The following is a 16,375-nucleotide window of genomic DNA, read 5'->3' as shown; positions in this document are numbered from 1 at the left end:
CCAGGGGGATAGACAATCTTATACACCAAAGGTTAAACCTCTGAACCTTGAAAATTTCACATTAGAAGACTTTTAAAGTTTCCACTTTTGAAATCTAATTCTAGATATAGTCACCTACATGTGCAGAAGACCAAAACGATATGAACATCTTTGAAGAGACCAAAGAATTATTCCTGGGGAAAGAGGGTCATCCAATAATCATTCGCCTAGAGTTTTATTAAAATCTCCGAAACAGTTCAGGAGAAATTGTTTAAAGAAAATGTATACAGATGCATGCACACATGCACTGACATACAACAGACATCGAGGTATCCATAAACCTCTCCAATCAGGGGAGCTAATAAAACATAAAAAGTTACCCTTTGAGACAAGGAGTCAAATATTCCAGAAAACAGCATCATAGTGAGCCTCTTCTCCTCATCGCTGGCTGCCCCAAACGAGCCCCAACCACCGTGGCTATAGTAACGGCCACAACGCTCGTAGTATGCTGTGAGCACCTGTAGGAGAACAGGAAATATCAATCTCAGTATTAAACCTCACTATAGGGATGATACATCTTTATCAGGTCATACACATTTACAAAAGTCTTTCATATGTTTTGAAGCATTTAAAAGTAACGATTGAGACATTCAGACATCCATACCAACTTGATATATTAGTTGCTCAATTAAAACTAATCAATAGGAATAGATTCCAAACCAAACCATAGCATCAAATTCATCACAATTTTTATGTATTACGGGGTATTTTTAAAAGCTTTATTCTCAATTATTATGATGGGTTTACTCATTGAGCCCCATTCTGGGAAAACTGGGCAAAATAAATGTGTGCAAAGTGTCGTTCTTTTATAGTCTGTGCAGTTTGCAAAGGCTAATCAGGGACAACACTTTCTGCTTATATGGAATTTTCCATTCATAGGAAGTCTCTTTTAAACGAAAATCCCATAAGGCCAAAAGGGTCGTCCCTTATTACCCTGTGCGTACTGCAACAACACTTAAAGCACACACATCAAGTCAAGTTTTCCCACAAGTTGGCTCACTAGATATGGATTTTTCCTTACCCTGAGAGGTACCACAGTGTTCTCATTGAGAGATTAGATATGGATATTCCCTTACCCTGAGAGGTCCACAGTGTTCTCATTGAGAGATTACATATTGATATTCCCTTACCCTGAGAGGTAACACAGTGTTCTCATTGAGAGATTAGATATGGATATTCCCTTACCCTGAGAGGTACCACAGTCTTCTCATTGAGAGATTACATATGAATATTCCCTTACCCTTAGAGGTCCACAGTGTTCTCATTGAGAGATTACATATGAATATTCCCTTACCCTTAGAGGTAACACAGTGTTTTCATTGAGAGATTACATATGGATATTCCCTTACCCTGAGAGGTACCACAGTGTTCTCATTGAGAGATTACATATGAATATTCCCTTACCCTTAGAGGTAACACAGTGTTCTCATTGAGAGATTACATATGGATATTCCCTTACCCTTAGAGGTACCACAGTGTTCTCATTGAGAGATTACATATGGATATTCCCTTACCCTGAGAGGTACCACAGTGTTCTCATTGAGAGATTACATATGAATATTCCCTTACCCTTAGAGGTACCACAGTGTTCTCATTGAGAGATTACATATGGATATTCCCTTACCCTTAGAGGTACCACAGTGTTCTCATTGAGAGATTACATATGGATATTCCCTTACCCTTACAGGTACCACAGTGTTCTCATTGAGAGATTACATATGAATATTCCCTTACCCTTAGAGGTACCACAGTGTTCTCATTAAGAGCAGGAACATCCACCGCCATCTTTCTCAGGAGCTTGGCCATCATGGGGGGCCTCAGTTGACTGTGAACAGAGAGAACTAGTCTACACAACAGCTCAAGTCAATAGGGCAATAATTCTTCTCAGTGATCTTACTTACAAGGGCTGTTTGTAAAACATGCATGCCCCCCATATGGGCTGTCCGTTGTAGTGGCAGCCATTGTGTGAATACGTTTTTTGTCACTGTGACCTTGACCTTTGACCTAGTGACCTGAAAATCAATAGGGGTCATCTGCGAGTCACGATCAATGTACCTATGAAGTGTCATGATCCTAGGCAAAAGCGTTCTTGAGTTATCATTCAAAAATCATTTTACTATTTCGGGTCACCGTGACCTTGACCTTTGACCATGTGACCTCAAAATCAATAGGGGTCATCTGCGAGTCATGATCAATCTACCTGTGAAGTTTCATGATCCTAGGCATATGCGTTCTTGAGTTATCATCCGAAAACCATTTTACTATTTCGGGTCACCGTGACCTTGACCTTTGACCTAGTGACCTCAAAATCAATAGGGGTCATCTGCGAGTCATATCAATCTACCCATGAAGTTTCATGATCCTAGGCGTATGCATTCTTGAGTTATCATCCGGAAACCATTATACTATTTCGGGTCACCGTGACCTTGACCTTTGACCTAGTGACCTCAAAATCAATAGGGGTCATCTGCGAGTCATGATCAATCTACCTGTGAAGTTTCATGATCCTAGGCGTATGTGTTCTTGAGTTATCATTCAAAAACCATTTTACTATTTCGGGTCGCCGTGACCTTGACCTTTGACCTAGTGACCTCAAAATCAATAGGGGTCATCTGCGAGTCATGATCAATGTACCTATGAAGTTTCATGATCCTAGGCCCAAGCATTCTTGAGTTATCGTCTGACAACCACCTGGTGGACGGACCGACAGACCGACATACCGACAGACCGACCGACATGAGCAAAGCAATATACCCCCTCTTCTTCGAAGGGGGGCATAATTATTCAAGGAGCATTAATGTTTAGCTCACAATAAAATACTTTTGCTTTCAATATGTTCTTTTAATTATGGTTATTAAAAAAAAAAAAGAAAAACAAAGAAATTCAATAAACATAGCAATTCTTCTTCTACAAAAATTTCTCAGAACCTAAATTTGTAATCAACGCTTAACCCTTTTCCTTTAAGAAGCAAATTGAAAATGGCTATATTTAATCAGCATAAAACCAGAACAGCCTGTGAGTAACTTGCAGGCTGTTCAGATTTTATGCTGTTTGCTGCTCATCAGTAACTTAGGATAGGAAATGAAGGCTTGAAAACTTTAAAGTATTAAGGAAGGTCTTCAATTATTTTTAATTTTGTAATGGACTACAAGCCGGTCAAAATGCATAGCTGAGTGTTAAACAGTAAATAAGATTTCTCCTGGGGGACGAGAGACTCACTTTGTGAAGGCGACCAGAAAGTCGGACACCATGTCCCTCTGGTTCTTGGTGAGGGAGTTACACTTGGAGAGGCGGTACACCGTGTTCAGTGTGGACTCCAGCAGGGAGCTCATGTGATCTGCGTCCATGAAGAAGTGGCTGTGCTTGGTGAGCAGGGGCAGTACCGACCCACACAGGTAGCGGTTCAGGGCCAGAGTCATGTCACTCTCAGAGGAGGCCGCCTGGAATGGCCGCCGTGAAACTAGGGTGGGTGTCAGGGAAACATGGGCACGTATTCACAAAACTCCAGAAATTTGTTTAAATTTGAGCATTGCCCTAAGCAAACAGGGTTTAATGCAATTGCGTATTGTCCCAGATTAGCCTGTGCAGTCTGCACAGGCTTATCTGTGACAAACTTGTCAATATAATTGTATTTTTTGTTTAATCAAAGACTTATCTTAATATAACTTGAGTTTAACAAGCAAATTCGTTGAATTGATATCCCCCCCCCCCCCCCCCCAATATGCTTCTGGACACAAAAGTGTTATATTTGACACTTAAAAAAGCATTTTTTCAAGATACAAAGGGCCATAACTCCTTTATTAACAGATGGTGTACAATTCTATTTGGCATGCATCATCCTCTTATCAATGTATATACTCATACCAAGTTTCAATGAAATCCGCCAAAGCACTTCCAAGATATGGCTCCGGACGGACGGAAAGACGGACGGACGGAAAGACGGACAGATGGACAACGCCAAAACAATATCCCTCCGCCTATGGCGGGGGTTAGTTAAGCAGGAATTGTTGTTCCTGATAAGCCTGTGCAGACTGATCTTGGACAACTCTTTTCACACAATCCATGCATTAAAGGCTCTATAAAGGTGAAGATTCGTAATTATTTACCGATTTTTAAATATTTTTTTCATATTTTATTTATAAAGGTTATCAAAAAACAATATATATATGCTATTGGACATTACAATAAAAAATAAGCAATACAACTTGTTTTAAGCTCAAAATAAAGTGTCCTCCAAGTCAATTGTTTTTACAAACAATCAGTTTATTTACATCGCTGTTTACTCGGAAAAGAGAAAGTGAAAGTGACTCAGGTCACCAAAAATATAACGATGATTTTTAACGTTTTCCCGTATCACCCACAAAGTAGGTCTCTTCTAAATGGTTAAAATGTTTGTAGTGATCTAATAAGTTACTTTCTGCTGGTAAAAAGTTGTTTAAAATAGAATTTAAATTGAATTTTCTTTTAGCTATTTTTAGCATATGTCACCGCTCTGAGGCTACAAATCTCGTTAGTTGCAAACATGTAAACATTTCTTCAATTTATGTAACGGGTTTATCTTCCATAATTCTAGACAACGTTGTACCTAAGCTGTTTTATTAGCAGTTTTTATGCAAGAGTAACTGAAATCCGGTAAAAATCAGACCAGTTGATATGCATAATAATTGGATTTGTCACCTTTATAGAGCCTTTAAGCCTGGGTTTGCCAGACTGAGGCTCATTTGAAGAATTCATCAAGTTTATGGGGTTTTGTGTACATGTAAAGTTAACTTTTCTTAAAGGAAATATTACTTTTAATTCTTAAAAATTATCAAATTTCTGTGGTTTTGTATTCAAGTTTATTGTCATGTAATAGTTTAATGTTTCAAACTGATGAATATTGGTTTAAATATTTTGTTACATAATGTGATTTAATTTCAAATTGGAAACATCATCTGAATCACAATTTCCCTTCAGAACATCACAGCCCTAGTCTTATACCTTGATTGTCTTACTAACATTTGTAGCAAAAAATACATTTATAAAACAATAATAACTTTATTATTGTGGTATCAAGTAACACTTCTTAAATTTTAATACATCAGGTCAGTTAAATTAATATTTTAAGTTATGGCATTTTGTTTTGCCATTCAGAAAAGCATACTATGAATTGACCAAGATTGTTCATTAATTCAATTTCAACAACTAAGGTTACAACTAAGGAAATATGTGGGAATAAAAAAACTAAATAATTGTAAACTAATGTTTCAATACATCACACACTAAATTAATCATGCGAGAAAAAAGGCTAGGGACACTTGTCTATCATTATATTTCAATAGTTGGACAAATTTTAAGGGCAAGCAATACTCAAATGGCCACTCATCTTTCTAAACTTCCAGTTAATATCACAAGAAAACAGAAAAAACAAACATTCATGGAGATGTTTCACCATTCATACAATATTTTTTTGTTAAAAAAAACATGTTATCTCAACTAAAAATATGTTTTCAAATAAAGAAGGATTAACTGGACATGCATTACCCTCTTTTCCTAGAAAAGAGAACAAAAAAGACAGACTTTAGTTAAGTATTTACAAAAACAATCATTTTCTCCAAGTCAAAAAGTATAATTCACAATTTGTTCGCAGAAACTAACATTTAATTATTAAAGAAACATGATAATAGCAGACATTGTAATTATATGAAACATAGTTATAACACACGAGTCTTGCTCCGGGAAAACAGGACTTAATGGATGAGTTTTAAGTGTCATCCCAGGTTAGCCTGTGCAAACCACACAGGCTTATCAGGGAACAACAGAATTTTCTTTAAAAAAGAACTTCCTTTCAATAAACAAGAGGGCCAAGATGGCCCTAGTTCGCTCACCTGAGAGGATTCAATTCATTCAATCTTTACCAAACGTTAAAATTGACCTAGCTGTTGTCCAGACAAACATCCTGGTCAAGTTTCATCCTTATTGAACTAATACTCTGGCATATGGAGTGATTTTGTTTTTGTAAGATTTGACCTGGTGGCCTATATTTTGAGTTGACCCCCCTTACCAAACATCAAACTTTGCTTACAAAAATAAATATAATGACCAAGATTCATAAAATCTGAAACAAAATTGTGACCTCTAGAGCTCTAGAGTGTTACAAGGATTTTGTATAATATAATTAAATTTGGACAACCTAAGGGCAATAATTATGGCATTAATTATGTGATATATATAAAACCAATCTTTTCACCAAGTTTCATGGTGATTGGGCAATAAATGTGACTTCTAGAGTGTTCACAAGCTTTTATATAAATATAAGAAAACTGCCCCCCCCCCCCCCGCCGGCCATGTTATTCAACTGACCGGAACCATTTTCAAACTCAACTCTCATATCAAAGAAAAAACATTTCTGACCAAATTTCATGAAAATTGGACCAAAATGTGACTTCTAGAGTGTTCACATGTTTTCACTAAATACATATTGAGAAAAATACCCTGCCCACTGGCGGCCATGTTTTTTCACCGATCTGGACCATTTTCAAACTCCAGCAAGTTATCAATAAAACCAATGTTTTGACCAACTTTCATGATAATTGGGCAAAAATTGTGACTTCTAGAGTGTTTACAAAGTTTCTCTATAGCCAGATAAGGAAAACTACCCCCCCCCCCCCGGCAGCCATGTTACTGAACTGACCAGAACCATTTTCGAACTCAACTCTCATATCAAGAAAACAAATGTTCTGACCAAATTTCATGAAAATTGGGCCAAAAATGTGACTTCTAGAGTGTTCACATGTTTTCACTATATACATATAGAGAAAAATGCCCCGCCCACTGGCGGCCATGTTTTTTACACTTATCTGGACCATTTTCGAACTCGTCCGAGATATCAATAAAACCAATGTTTTGACCAACTTTCATGATGATTGGGCAAAAATTGTGACTTCTAGAGTGTTTACAAGGTTTCTCTATAGCCAAATAAGGAAAACAGCCCTCCCCCGGCAGCCATGTTATTGAACTGACCAGAACCATTTTCGAACTCTAATCTCATATCAATACAAATTGCGTGAAAATTGGGCCAAAAATGTGACTTCTAGAGTGTTCACATGTTTTCACTATATACATATAAAGAAAAATGCCCCGCCCACTGGCAGCCATGTTTTTTCACCGATCTGGACCATTTTCGAACTCGTCCGAGACATCAATAAAACCAATGTTTTGACCAACTTTCATGATGATTGGACAAAAATTGTGACTTCTAGAGTGTTTACAAGGTTTCTCTATAGCCAAATAGGTAAAACTGCCACTATACATATAGAGAAAAATGCACCGCCCACTGGCGGCCATGTTTTTTCACCGATCTGGACCATTTTCGAACTCGTCTAAGATATCAATTAAATCAATGTTTTGACCACCTTTCATGATGATTGGGCAAAAATTGTGACTTTTAGAGTGTTAACAAGGTTTCTCTATAGCCAAATAAGGAAAACTGCCCCGCCCACTGGCGGCCATGTTTTTCAACAGACCGGAACCAATTTTGAACTCAATCAAGATATCATTAAGACAAACATTTTGACAAAGTAACATGAAGATTGAACATAAAAAAATGTGACTTCTACAGTGTTTACATGGTTTTTCTTTTCTTTGACCTAGTGACCTAGTTTTTGACCCGGCACAACCCAGTTTCGAACTCGGCCGAGATTTTATTGGGGCAAAGCTTCTGACCAAGTTTCATGAAGATGGGACAAGAAATGTGGCCTCTAGAGTGTTTACGAGCAAATGTTAACGGACGGACGGACGACAGACAAAGACCGGTCAGAAAATTTCATAAAAAACGAATAATGTAGTCCCTGACTAGCCTGTCTGGACTACACCTTGTACTGGACAACAAAGTACGCACATGCATTTAGCACTGTTTTCCCATAGCACGGCTCATATGGATCGGCTAAACAAAAGAAATTTAGTTGTTAACATACTTCGTGTGAATTGTATTGGACTGACACCCAAACATATATGTACGTATATAGTGAAGTTGCAGCCCTCAGGCCTGAGAGAATATGTTCAACAAGCTGATATATAGGAAATATAACATGACTGTGGTGTTTCCATGGTTGTGTTGCATGAGTGTGATGTTGTATTCTACAAGCCCGCAGGGCAAGAGGAATGCAATGTCATACCATCAGCCAGTGCCAAGTAACTGTAACACCACAGTCAGGTAATATTCCATTTATCATATACCTCCTTATGAACTTAGAAATAAAATATATTCTTCAAAACAATGATTTTACACACATGAATACATCATATGACAATGCCTCTGTATTATGCCTGTCTTAACATACGGCAGGTTTTCCCCAATTCTACTCAGAACCTTACAGATATGTACGATACATAACACAAAAGTAGTTTAGTTTTCAAGCTGTTTGATAGGGAAACGAATTTCACACTTTCAGACATGTCTTCTATATTCGATACCAAAATATACACCAGTATAATTAGCATAATTATTTTCTATAGATACTTCAATATTTCATAACTGGGTATAAAGTAACCATCAATACTGAAAACTATCACATATGCAACTATTGAAAAATCATCAATCGGTGGATTTATGATTTGAAAGAAATAATGAGCAATTTGTGTCCGCCATATTCCGAAGTGTTTGCGTAAATTCATGGATCAGTAAAGCCACAAAATCAAGAAAAAGTAATCCTCTCCAATAATAATGACTTTACAGTATCAGCGTGACCCACATACCATATCAAGGGTGGTTGCAGCTCGCAGGTCAGACAGGATACAGTCTTCAAGGAGTCTGAAGAACGTCCCCTGATCCTCTATCCCGTACACGCGCTCCAGGAACATCACAACGGACGCCTTGTGGGGCGGCAACAGGCCTGGGGGAAGGGCACCTGCATAGAAGCAATGTGGGACTGAGCGCTTAACACTATTCTCATTATATTTACAATACATCTCTTCCAAATATTTTCATAGCATATATATATATTATAATTTGTTTTATTTGACAAACTGTTTTGCTATGTAATGCAACATCATTCACACATTGAGCCTTGTCCTGGGAAAACTGGGTTCAATGCATGTGCATAAAGTAGCCTGTGCATAAAGTAGCCTGTGCATAAAGTAGCCTGTGCATTGTGCATCAGTCAAAGCTAGGCTCAGATGCTATTAAAATATTTGGAAGGGATCTAATTTGAATATTATGACAAAGGTGTTCAACACTCAACATTTTTTTGTCATTTCTGTGTCACTATCTATTAAATTTGATTGATTTCTTAAAGCTGTTTTTCTGTTATCAGACCATCTGGTTTCAGGTTAAAAATTGTTTTTGTCTTTTAATTAAATACAATGTTTTAACAACAAGTCTGTATGGTTTTCTAAGATTAAGTACATCTTAATAAATATGTTGTCACATCTTTGAGATTAGTATACCTGCATTACATATGAGCACCATAAATATCCTTATAGGGCTGGTATTCATAAAGCTCAGGGGATATATCTTAACTCAAGATAAACTTAAGTGAAAACTTTAGATCAGGTTGTCCGCTAACAAAAGTATCAACAATTTATCATTTAAACAATATTGATTTGATTGAAACAATTTAAAGTAAAATAAGAAGCTAGACACATAATAGTCAGAGATTGAAGAAACTCATTGACTGAAATTTTATTAACTTTAGAAATTTCTTAAATTTAATGATTTTTAACCTTACATTTTATTAACATAAAACAAATTCAGTTATATGTTTCCTGAATCAATGCCCAAGTCCCTACCATCAGCCTCCCCTCCTACTGGCAGTATGAATCTGAGCCCCAGCACGCCCTCCAGGTCCTCCATGGATACCAGGGAACGCAATATGGAGCGCGCGCGTAGTGCGTCACTCCGGCCTGCCTTTATAGACTCTGCGTCAGGAGCACAGCGACCTGCAATGTTGGGATGAAGTAAATTGGGTGCGATAGAAAAAGCAACATGTCAGGTTAATTTAACCTACAATGTGTGCTTTAGCAAAATGAATAGTCAGAAACCAGTGAATGAGAACCTCATATGATGCTCTCGAAAATAAGTGCAGTAGAAAATGTTGTCCGTGATTAGCCTGTATGCACTTCACTGGCAAATCTAGGACAGCACTTGACATGAATGCATTAAGCCCAGTTTTCCCAGAACAAGGCTTCACGTCGTTAGTAAGAAAATTACAGCCTCATTTGGTGCCATGGAAAAGGTAAAGGGTCCAAATTAGTTAATTAAACCCAAACTGGGTGTTATAGTGAAAATGAAAGGTCAGAAGCCAGAAAATTGGAATATCATTAGGTGCTATAGAAAAAATAGTGGGTTAGAAAAAAGTTAATTAAACCTAAACTGTGTGCTATAGTGAAATGAAAGGTCACGGACAGTAGAATTTACCTTAATTGGTTTCACTAGTAACCTTAATGGACAGCTTCTTAGTAAGGAATCCATATTCCATTAAAAGTAATTTTTAATTCATGCCCTTAATTCACCAAAACTTAAAACAGGAAATCTTTTCCCACATGGTGACATTGAAATGGAGGTTACAAAACACCAAATTCATTTCCCATAGCGCTCGGTAAACCATGAAGTTGTGTTGCAATGCTCTTTAGAATGCAATATTTAGAATTTATAAAATGTTTTCCATTTTGAGAAGTTGACTGTAGTGAAGACTATATCAATTTGTGAGGAAATAACTTCTTTTTTTGTATCCTTGCCAATCCAAACAAGGGCTGTTTGTAAAACATGCATGCCCCCCATATGGGCTGTCAGTTGTAGTGGCAGCCATTGTGTGAATACGTTTGTTGTCACCGTGACCTTGAACTTTGACCTAGTGACCTGAAAATCAACAGGGGTCATCTGCAAGTCATGATCAATGTACCTATGAAGTTTCATGATCCTAGGCCTAATTATTCTTGAGTTATCATCAGGAAACCATTTTACTGTTTTGAGTCACTGTGACCTTGACCTTTGATCTAGTGACCTGAAAATCAAAAGGGGTCATCTGCCAGTCATGATCAATGTTCCTATAAGTTTCATGATCCTAGGCGTAAGCATTCTTGAGTTATCATTCTGAAACCATTTTACTGTTTCGAGTCACTGTGACCTTGACCTTTGACCTAGTGACCAAAAAATCAATAGGGGTCATCTACCAGTCATGATCAATGTCCCTATGAAATTGCATGATCCTAGGCGTAAGCATTCTTGAGTTAATATCTGGAAACCATTTTACTGTTTTGAGTCACTGTGACCTTGACCTTTGACCTAGTGACCTGAAAATCAATAGGGGTCATCTGCCAGTCATGATCAATGTACCTATGAAGTTTCATGTACCTAGGCCTAAGCGTTCTTGAGTTATCGACCGGAAACCATCTGGTGGACGGACCAACCGACCAACCCACATGTGCAAAACAATATACCCCCTCTTCTTCGAAGGGGGGCATAAAAATGTGTATGATAACAAATGAAAACAACAGTTTGGGAAAACAGCTTTTAAAAATGGTACATTCAAAGAAAATGTTTTGACTGACAATTGCTATATGCACTCAACATTAAACCAGAACAGCCTGCAAGTAATTGCATTCTGTTAAGGTTTCATGCTGTTTGCTGCTCATCAGTATCTTAAAGTTGGAAATCAAGCCTTTAAACCATGAATCTAGTAAGAAAGGTATACAATATAATTAGATTTTCTAAGGGACTAAAACCACATCAAAGCCCATATGTGAGTGTTAAAGAGTTAGCTGTTATCTAACCTAGCAGGTCGACAAGGCTGCTGTAGAAGTTAAGGATTGCACCCCCCATGTCCACATAGTCTTCATCATCCTCCGGTGGTAGGGTGGAGAAATCAAACTTGCTGGAAACAGAATACCAAAACTGTAGTTATTAAACAATCATAAAATATAAAAGCGAGTCCAATCTTCCTAAAATGAGCATCCCTCTGGATAAAAACAAGGTTTAATGCATATGCTTTAAGTGTCCTCTCAGATTAGCCTGTGCATAAGTCTAATCGGTCTAATTGCAGTGACAACAATTTCTGCCTTAAATGGATTTTTGCTTAGAAGAGACTTCCTTTAAAATAAAACCCCCCATAAAAGCAGTAAGTGTCATAGGTGATTAGCATGTGCTGAATGCACAGGCTAAACTGGGCTGACACTTTACGAACATTAATTAAAATCCATTTCCCAGAGAAAAGCTAAAATATATTATTACAAGTGAACAAGCAAAAAATACATGTTAAATTATATATATGCTACAGGAAAATTACACCTCAAAGGACCTTCTAGTCACACATTTGATAATTTGTATATGAAAATATTCTTAATATAAGCTATGGAACGTTAGTTTCTTTTACAAGAGCATCATCTATGACAAGTTGCCACTTGATATACAATCGACATTCTGAAATGTATGATTCTATTGTTCAACAGACAATATTTTGCAAAAACATGTTTGCCGACTTTAGTTTTGGAAGAGAAACATTGTGATGAATCTTACTTCATTTCATACATGTTACGTATAAACCCTACCTCTGGAAGAGATATTTCCCATCAGAGTCATCATCATCATTCATCGCGGAGAGGAACATGCAAGAGGTGCCGTCACGAGCTGCAGCTATCTGCTCCGACATGCGGATGCCGTCTTTCATTGCCTTTAGGAGACCCCCACCCTCCCCCCTGAGGGCCGGCCCCAGACACTCGGGACGTCTGATCAGCAGCTTCACCACCAGGTTGGCATTCTCCTCTACAGTCTCTCCTACAAACATTGACATGGCTTAATGTAAGGACAGTTAAAAAATCCTGTAAAATGAGCATGGGGCCATGGGGCTGGAAGGCCCCCAGGTCAGATAAGATAGCCAAGAAATGCACCATTCTGGCTTAAAAAAATCAATTTCAGAACTGAATATTAGAATAATTGAGAAACAAGAACTGTCTCCATAGGAAGACACATGTCCGTGAAAAAGGCTTGTTCGAAACCTAAACGCAGATTTCAAAACATAAACGCAGACCCTAAGTTCAAGGTCAAAGTGGGTCAAAATTTGTGTGTGTATGGAAAGGCCTTGTCCATATACACATGCATACCAAATATGAAGGTTACATCTGAAGCGACATAGAAGTTATGAGCATTTTTCGAAACCTAAACGCATTTGAAACCTAAACGCAGATGAACCTAAAGTTCAAGGATTGAGTAATTGAGCGGAAACACAATTTTTTTTATGATTCAAGAGCTGTAACTCAAAAGTGCCTGGGTAAATTTGGCTGATTATCACACTTAACCTAGATTTAATTGCCTTCCACATTTTTATGAAGTTTGGTAAAGATCCGATGACAATTGCGTGAGTTATTGATCGGAAATGATAAAAATTTCAATTTTTCGATGATTCAAGGGCCATAACTCAGAAGTGTCTTGGTCAATTTGGCTGATTATTAAACTTGACCTAGATCTTATGACCTTACACATTTTCATGAAGTGTGGCGAAGATCCTATGACATTTGCTTGAATTATTGAGGGGAAACGAGAAAAAACACAATTTTTCTATGATTTAAGTGCTGTAACTCAGAAGTGTCTGAGTAAATTTGGCTGATTATCAAACTTGACCTAGATGTTATTGCCTTTCACATTTTCATGACGTATTGAGAACATAAAATGACAATTGCTAGAGTTATTGAGCGGAAACGAGAAAAAACACAATTTTTTGATGATTCAAAGTTGGTAACTCTGGAGTGTCTGAGTCAATTCGGCCGATTATCGAACTTGACCTAGATGTTATTGCCTTACCCATTTTCATGAAGAGTGGCTAAGATCCTATGACATTTGCTTGACTTATTGAGCGGAAACTAATCCGGACGGACAAACGGACTAACTAACGGACAGTGCGATTTTAATATGCCCCCCAGAACAGCAGGTTTGGGGGCATAAAAACAAATCAACATTGAAACAAAAATCAACAAGGGACAAAATTGTCACAAAACCAGGTTTTCATTGTGAAAAAAAAATCTGATAAAGGGAGAAAACTCAAACTGAACTTTTGAAATGACCAAAAAAATTAACCCCCTTTGTAAGTTTTTTTTTTTTTTTAAATCTATTTTTAGTCGTGGCGACCTTGACATTGGAGATATTGACGTGAATCTTTCGTGGGACACACCGTCCCATGATGGTGAACAAATGTGCCAAATGATTTTAAAATCTCACAATGAATGACATAGTTATGGCCAGGACAAGCTCATTTATGGCCATTTTTGACCTTTGAACTCAAAGTGTGATCTTGACCTTGGAGATATCGACGTAACTATTTCGCGCGACACACCGTCCAATGATGGTGAACAAATGTGCCAAATGATTTTAAAATCTGACGATGAACGACATAGTTATGGCTCGGACAAGCTCATTTATGGCCATTTTTGACCTTTGAACTCAAAGTGTGACCTTGACCTTGGAGATATCAACGTAATTATTTCGCGCGACACACCGTCCAATGATGGTGAACAAATGTGCCAAATGATTTTAAAATCTGACAATGAACGACATAGTTATGGCCCGGACAAGCTTATTCCGCCAGCCCGCCAGCCAGCCAGCCAGCCCGCCAGCCAGCCAGCCCGCCAGCCAGCCCGCCAGCCAGCCAGCCCGCCCGCATTCGCCAATCTAATAACCAGTTTTTTCCTTCGGAAAACCTGGTTAAAAACAGAATGTACATTCATCACGTCTCATACACCATATTGCATTTCTTTTCTATACAGCTGCAGACAATGTCTTGTTCAGCCTTAATGTCTGCATAAGCTAACTCTTAACCAAGCAACAAACACTGTGAGGTCCAAACTTAAATATTTTGCAGATGATAAATGATACCAGATTTGAGGTTAATTTCTTGAGCAATAACAAAACCTACCTGATTTCGATACTGAAAGTAGACATCTGTATTCTCGTCAATTAAGGCAATCTATGACAAAAATCTTTTTACTTTCTATTAATTTCATGATTTTTATGACAGGTCATGTAATAATTAAAAAAACATGTTTGTTCCAAGTTTTCTGACACCCTTGGCATTTCAAACAAGCTTCGGTTTTAGACAGAATTCTTAACATATAGATAAAACAAGAGGGCCTGAAAGGCCCAAAGTCGCTCACCTGAGATAAAAAGAAATGACCTGTTCTTTGCAGCCCAAGATATCAATGGAACAAATGTTCTAACCAAGTATCATGAAGAATGAACAACAAATGGCCCCTTGGCAGCCATGTTTTTTAAACAGACCTAAAACATTTTTTAACTCTTCCAATATATGTCCAAATTTCATGAAGATTGGGAAAAAAATGTGTCTTCTAGACTGTTCACATGTTGTCACTATATACATATAAAGAAAACTGCCCCACTCCCTGGCGGCCATGTTTTTTCACTGATCATGACCATTTTCAAACTCGTCCCAGATATCCACATAACTAATGTTTTGACAAAATTTCATGATGATTAGGCAAAACATGTGACTTCTAGAGTGTTCACAAGCTTTTTTACTGTATAAATATAAGGAAAAAGACACCCCATCCTGGCGGCCATGTTTTTTTTACCGATCCAAACCATTATTGAACTCAACTGTCCTATCCAGGTGTGGTAGTGCGGTCTCCTTCGCTTACGCAAATGAACCGGTCACAGGACGGTTACAAGTTATGTAACTTTGTGAGCACTTATGTAATGCGGAATGATTTATTTGAAGAACTCTTATTTCCAGTCAGGATGACTATACTGACTGGTTGTAATTCAATTAACTAAAGGCGTTCAGTCAGGGACGCCTAAATACACTCAAAGAATTCATTCATAAGTGAAAACCAAGGCAGTTTTAACAAAAATAACTACCGTAATTACTCTATGTTTTCGGACACTCTAAGTTTTCGGACACCCCGTTTTTTAGCAAAAATAATTATTTTTCATGACTCTTAATTTTCTGACACACGAGTTTTCGTCCATAATTAATGTCTCTAAGTTTTCGGACAGCGCTTTTTTACCAAATTTCGGTCCTGTTTTCTATATCTAATGACACTTCGATCATGGGGTTTTACAACCAGATAAACATCATAAAACATGAAAGGTGCATGCCTGAGGGCAACGGACCATTACATTTGCGTTATAGGGTAAATAACCTTGTAAACCGGTATGAATCAATGGTTTTGCCTGATAGCATAAGCATTATGACAATTACCAGGGGTAGTGCCAATTAACATGAGTGAATCCACATGAGTGAATCCTTTGTCTGTGGTTAAACCACGTGACCTATGTATCGGTCAGCTTAGCAATTAATGACGTCACAGCAGAACTGTGCTATGATCTACCACAATGGTACTTCCCCTTCTC

At 37.7% G+C, this 16,375-nt stretch overlaps 1 protein-coding gene across 1 annotated transcript in view; it reads right to left on the bottom strand.

The window, feature by feature from the left end:
* Positions 1-16,375, bottom strand: part of LOC127870859 (ryanodine receptor-like) — a 203,133-nt gene that overhangs the window by 84,695 nt on the left and 102,063 nt on the right. Inside the window, exons 53-59 of the mRNA XM_052413397.1 lie at positions 12,565-12,790; positions 11,791-11,891; positions 9,808-9,957; positions 8,776-8,927; positions 3,259-3,479; positions 1,774-1,864; positions 360-497 (exon numbers count right to left, since the gene is read on the bottom strand). Of these exons, the coding sequence (XP_052269357.1) occupies positions 360-497; positions 1,774-1,864; positions 3,259-3,479; positions 8,776-8,927; positions 9,808-9,957; positions 11,791-11,891; positions 12,565-12,790 (1,079 nt within the window). The remainder of the gene's footprint in view (positions 1-359; positions 498-1,773; positions 1,865-3,258; positions 3,480-8,775; positions 8,928-9,807; positions 9,958-11,790; positions 11,892-12,564; positions 12,791-16,375) is intronic.

This window comes from Dreissena polymorpha, chromosome 3 (genome assembly GCF_020536995.1).
Source record: "Dreissena polymorpha isolate Duluth1 chromosome 3, UMN_Dpol_1.0, whole genome shotgun sequence".
NCBI lineage: Eukaryota > Metazoa > Mollusca > Bivalvia > Myida > Dreissenidae > Dreissena > Dreissena polymorpha.
The sequence above is the reverse complement of the archived record's forward strand: the minus strand, read 5'-3'. Positions and strand labels throughout refer to the sequence as shown.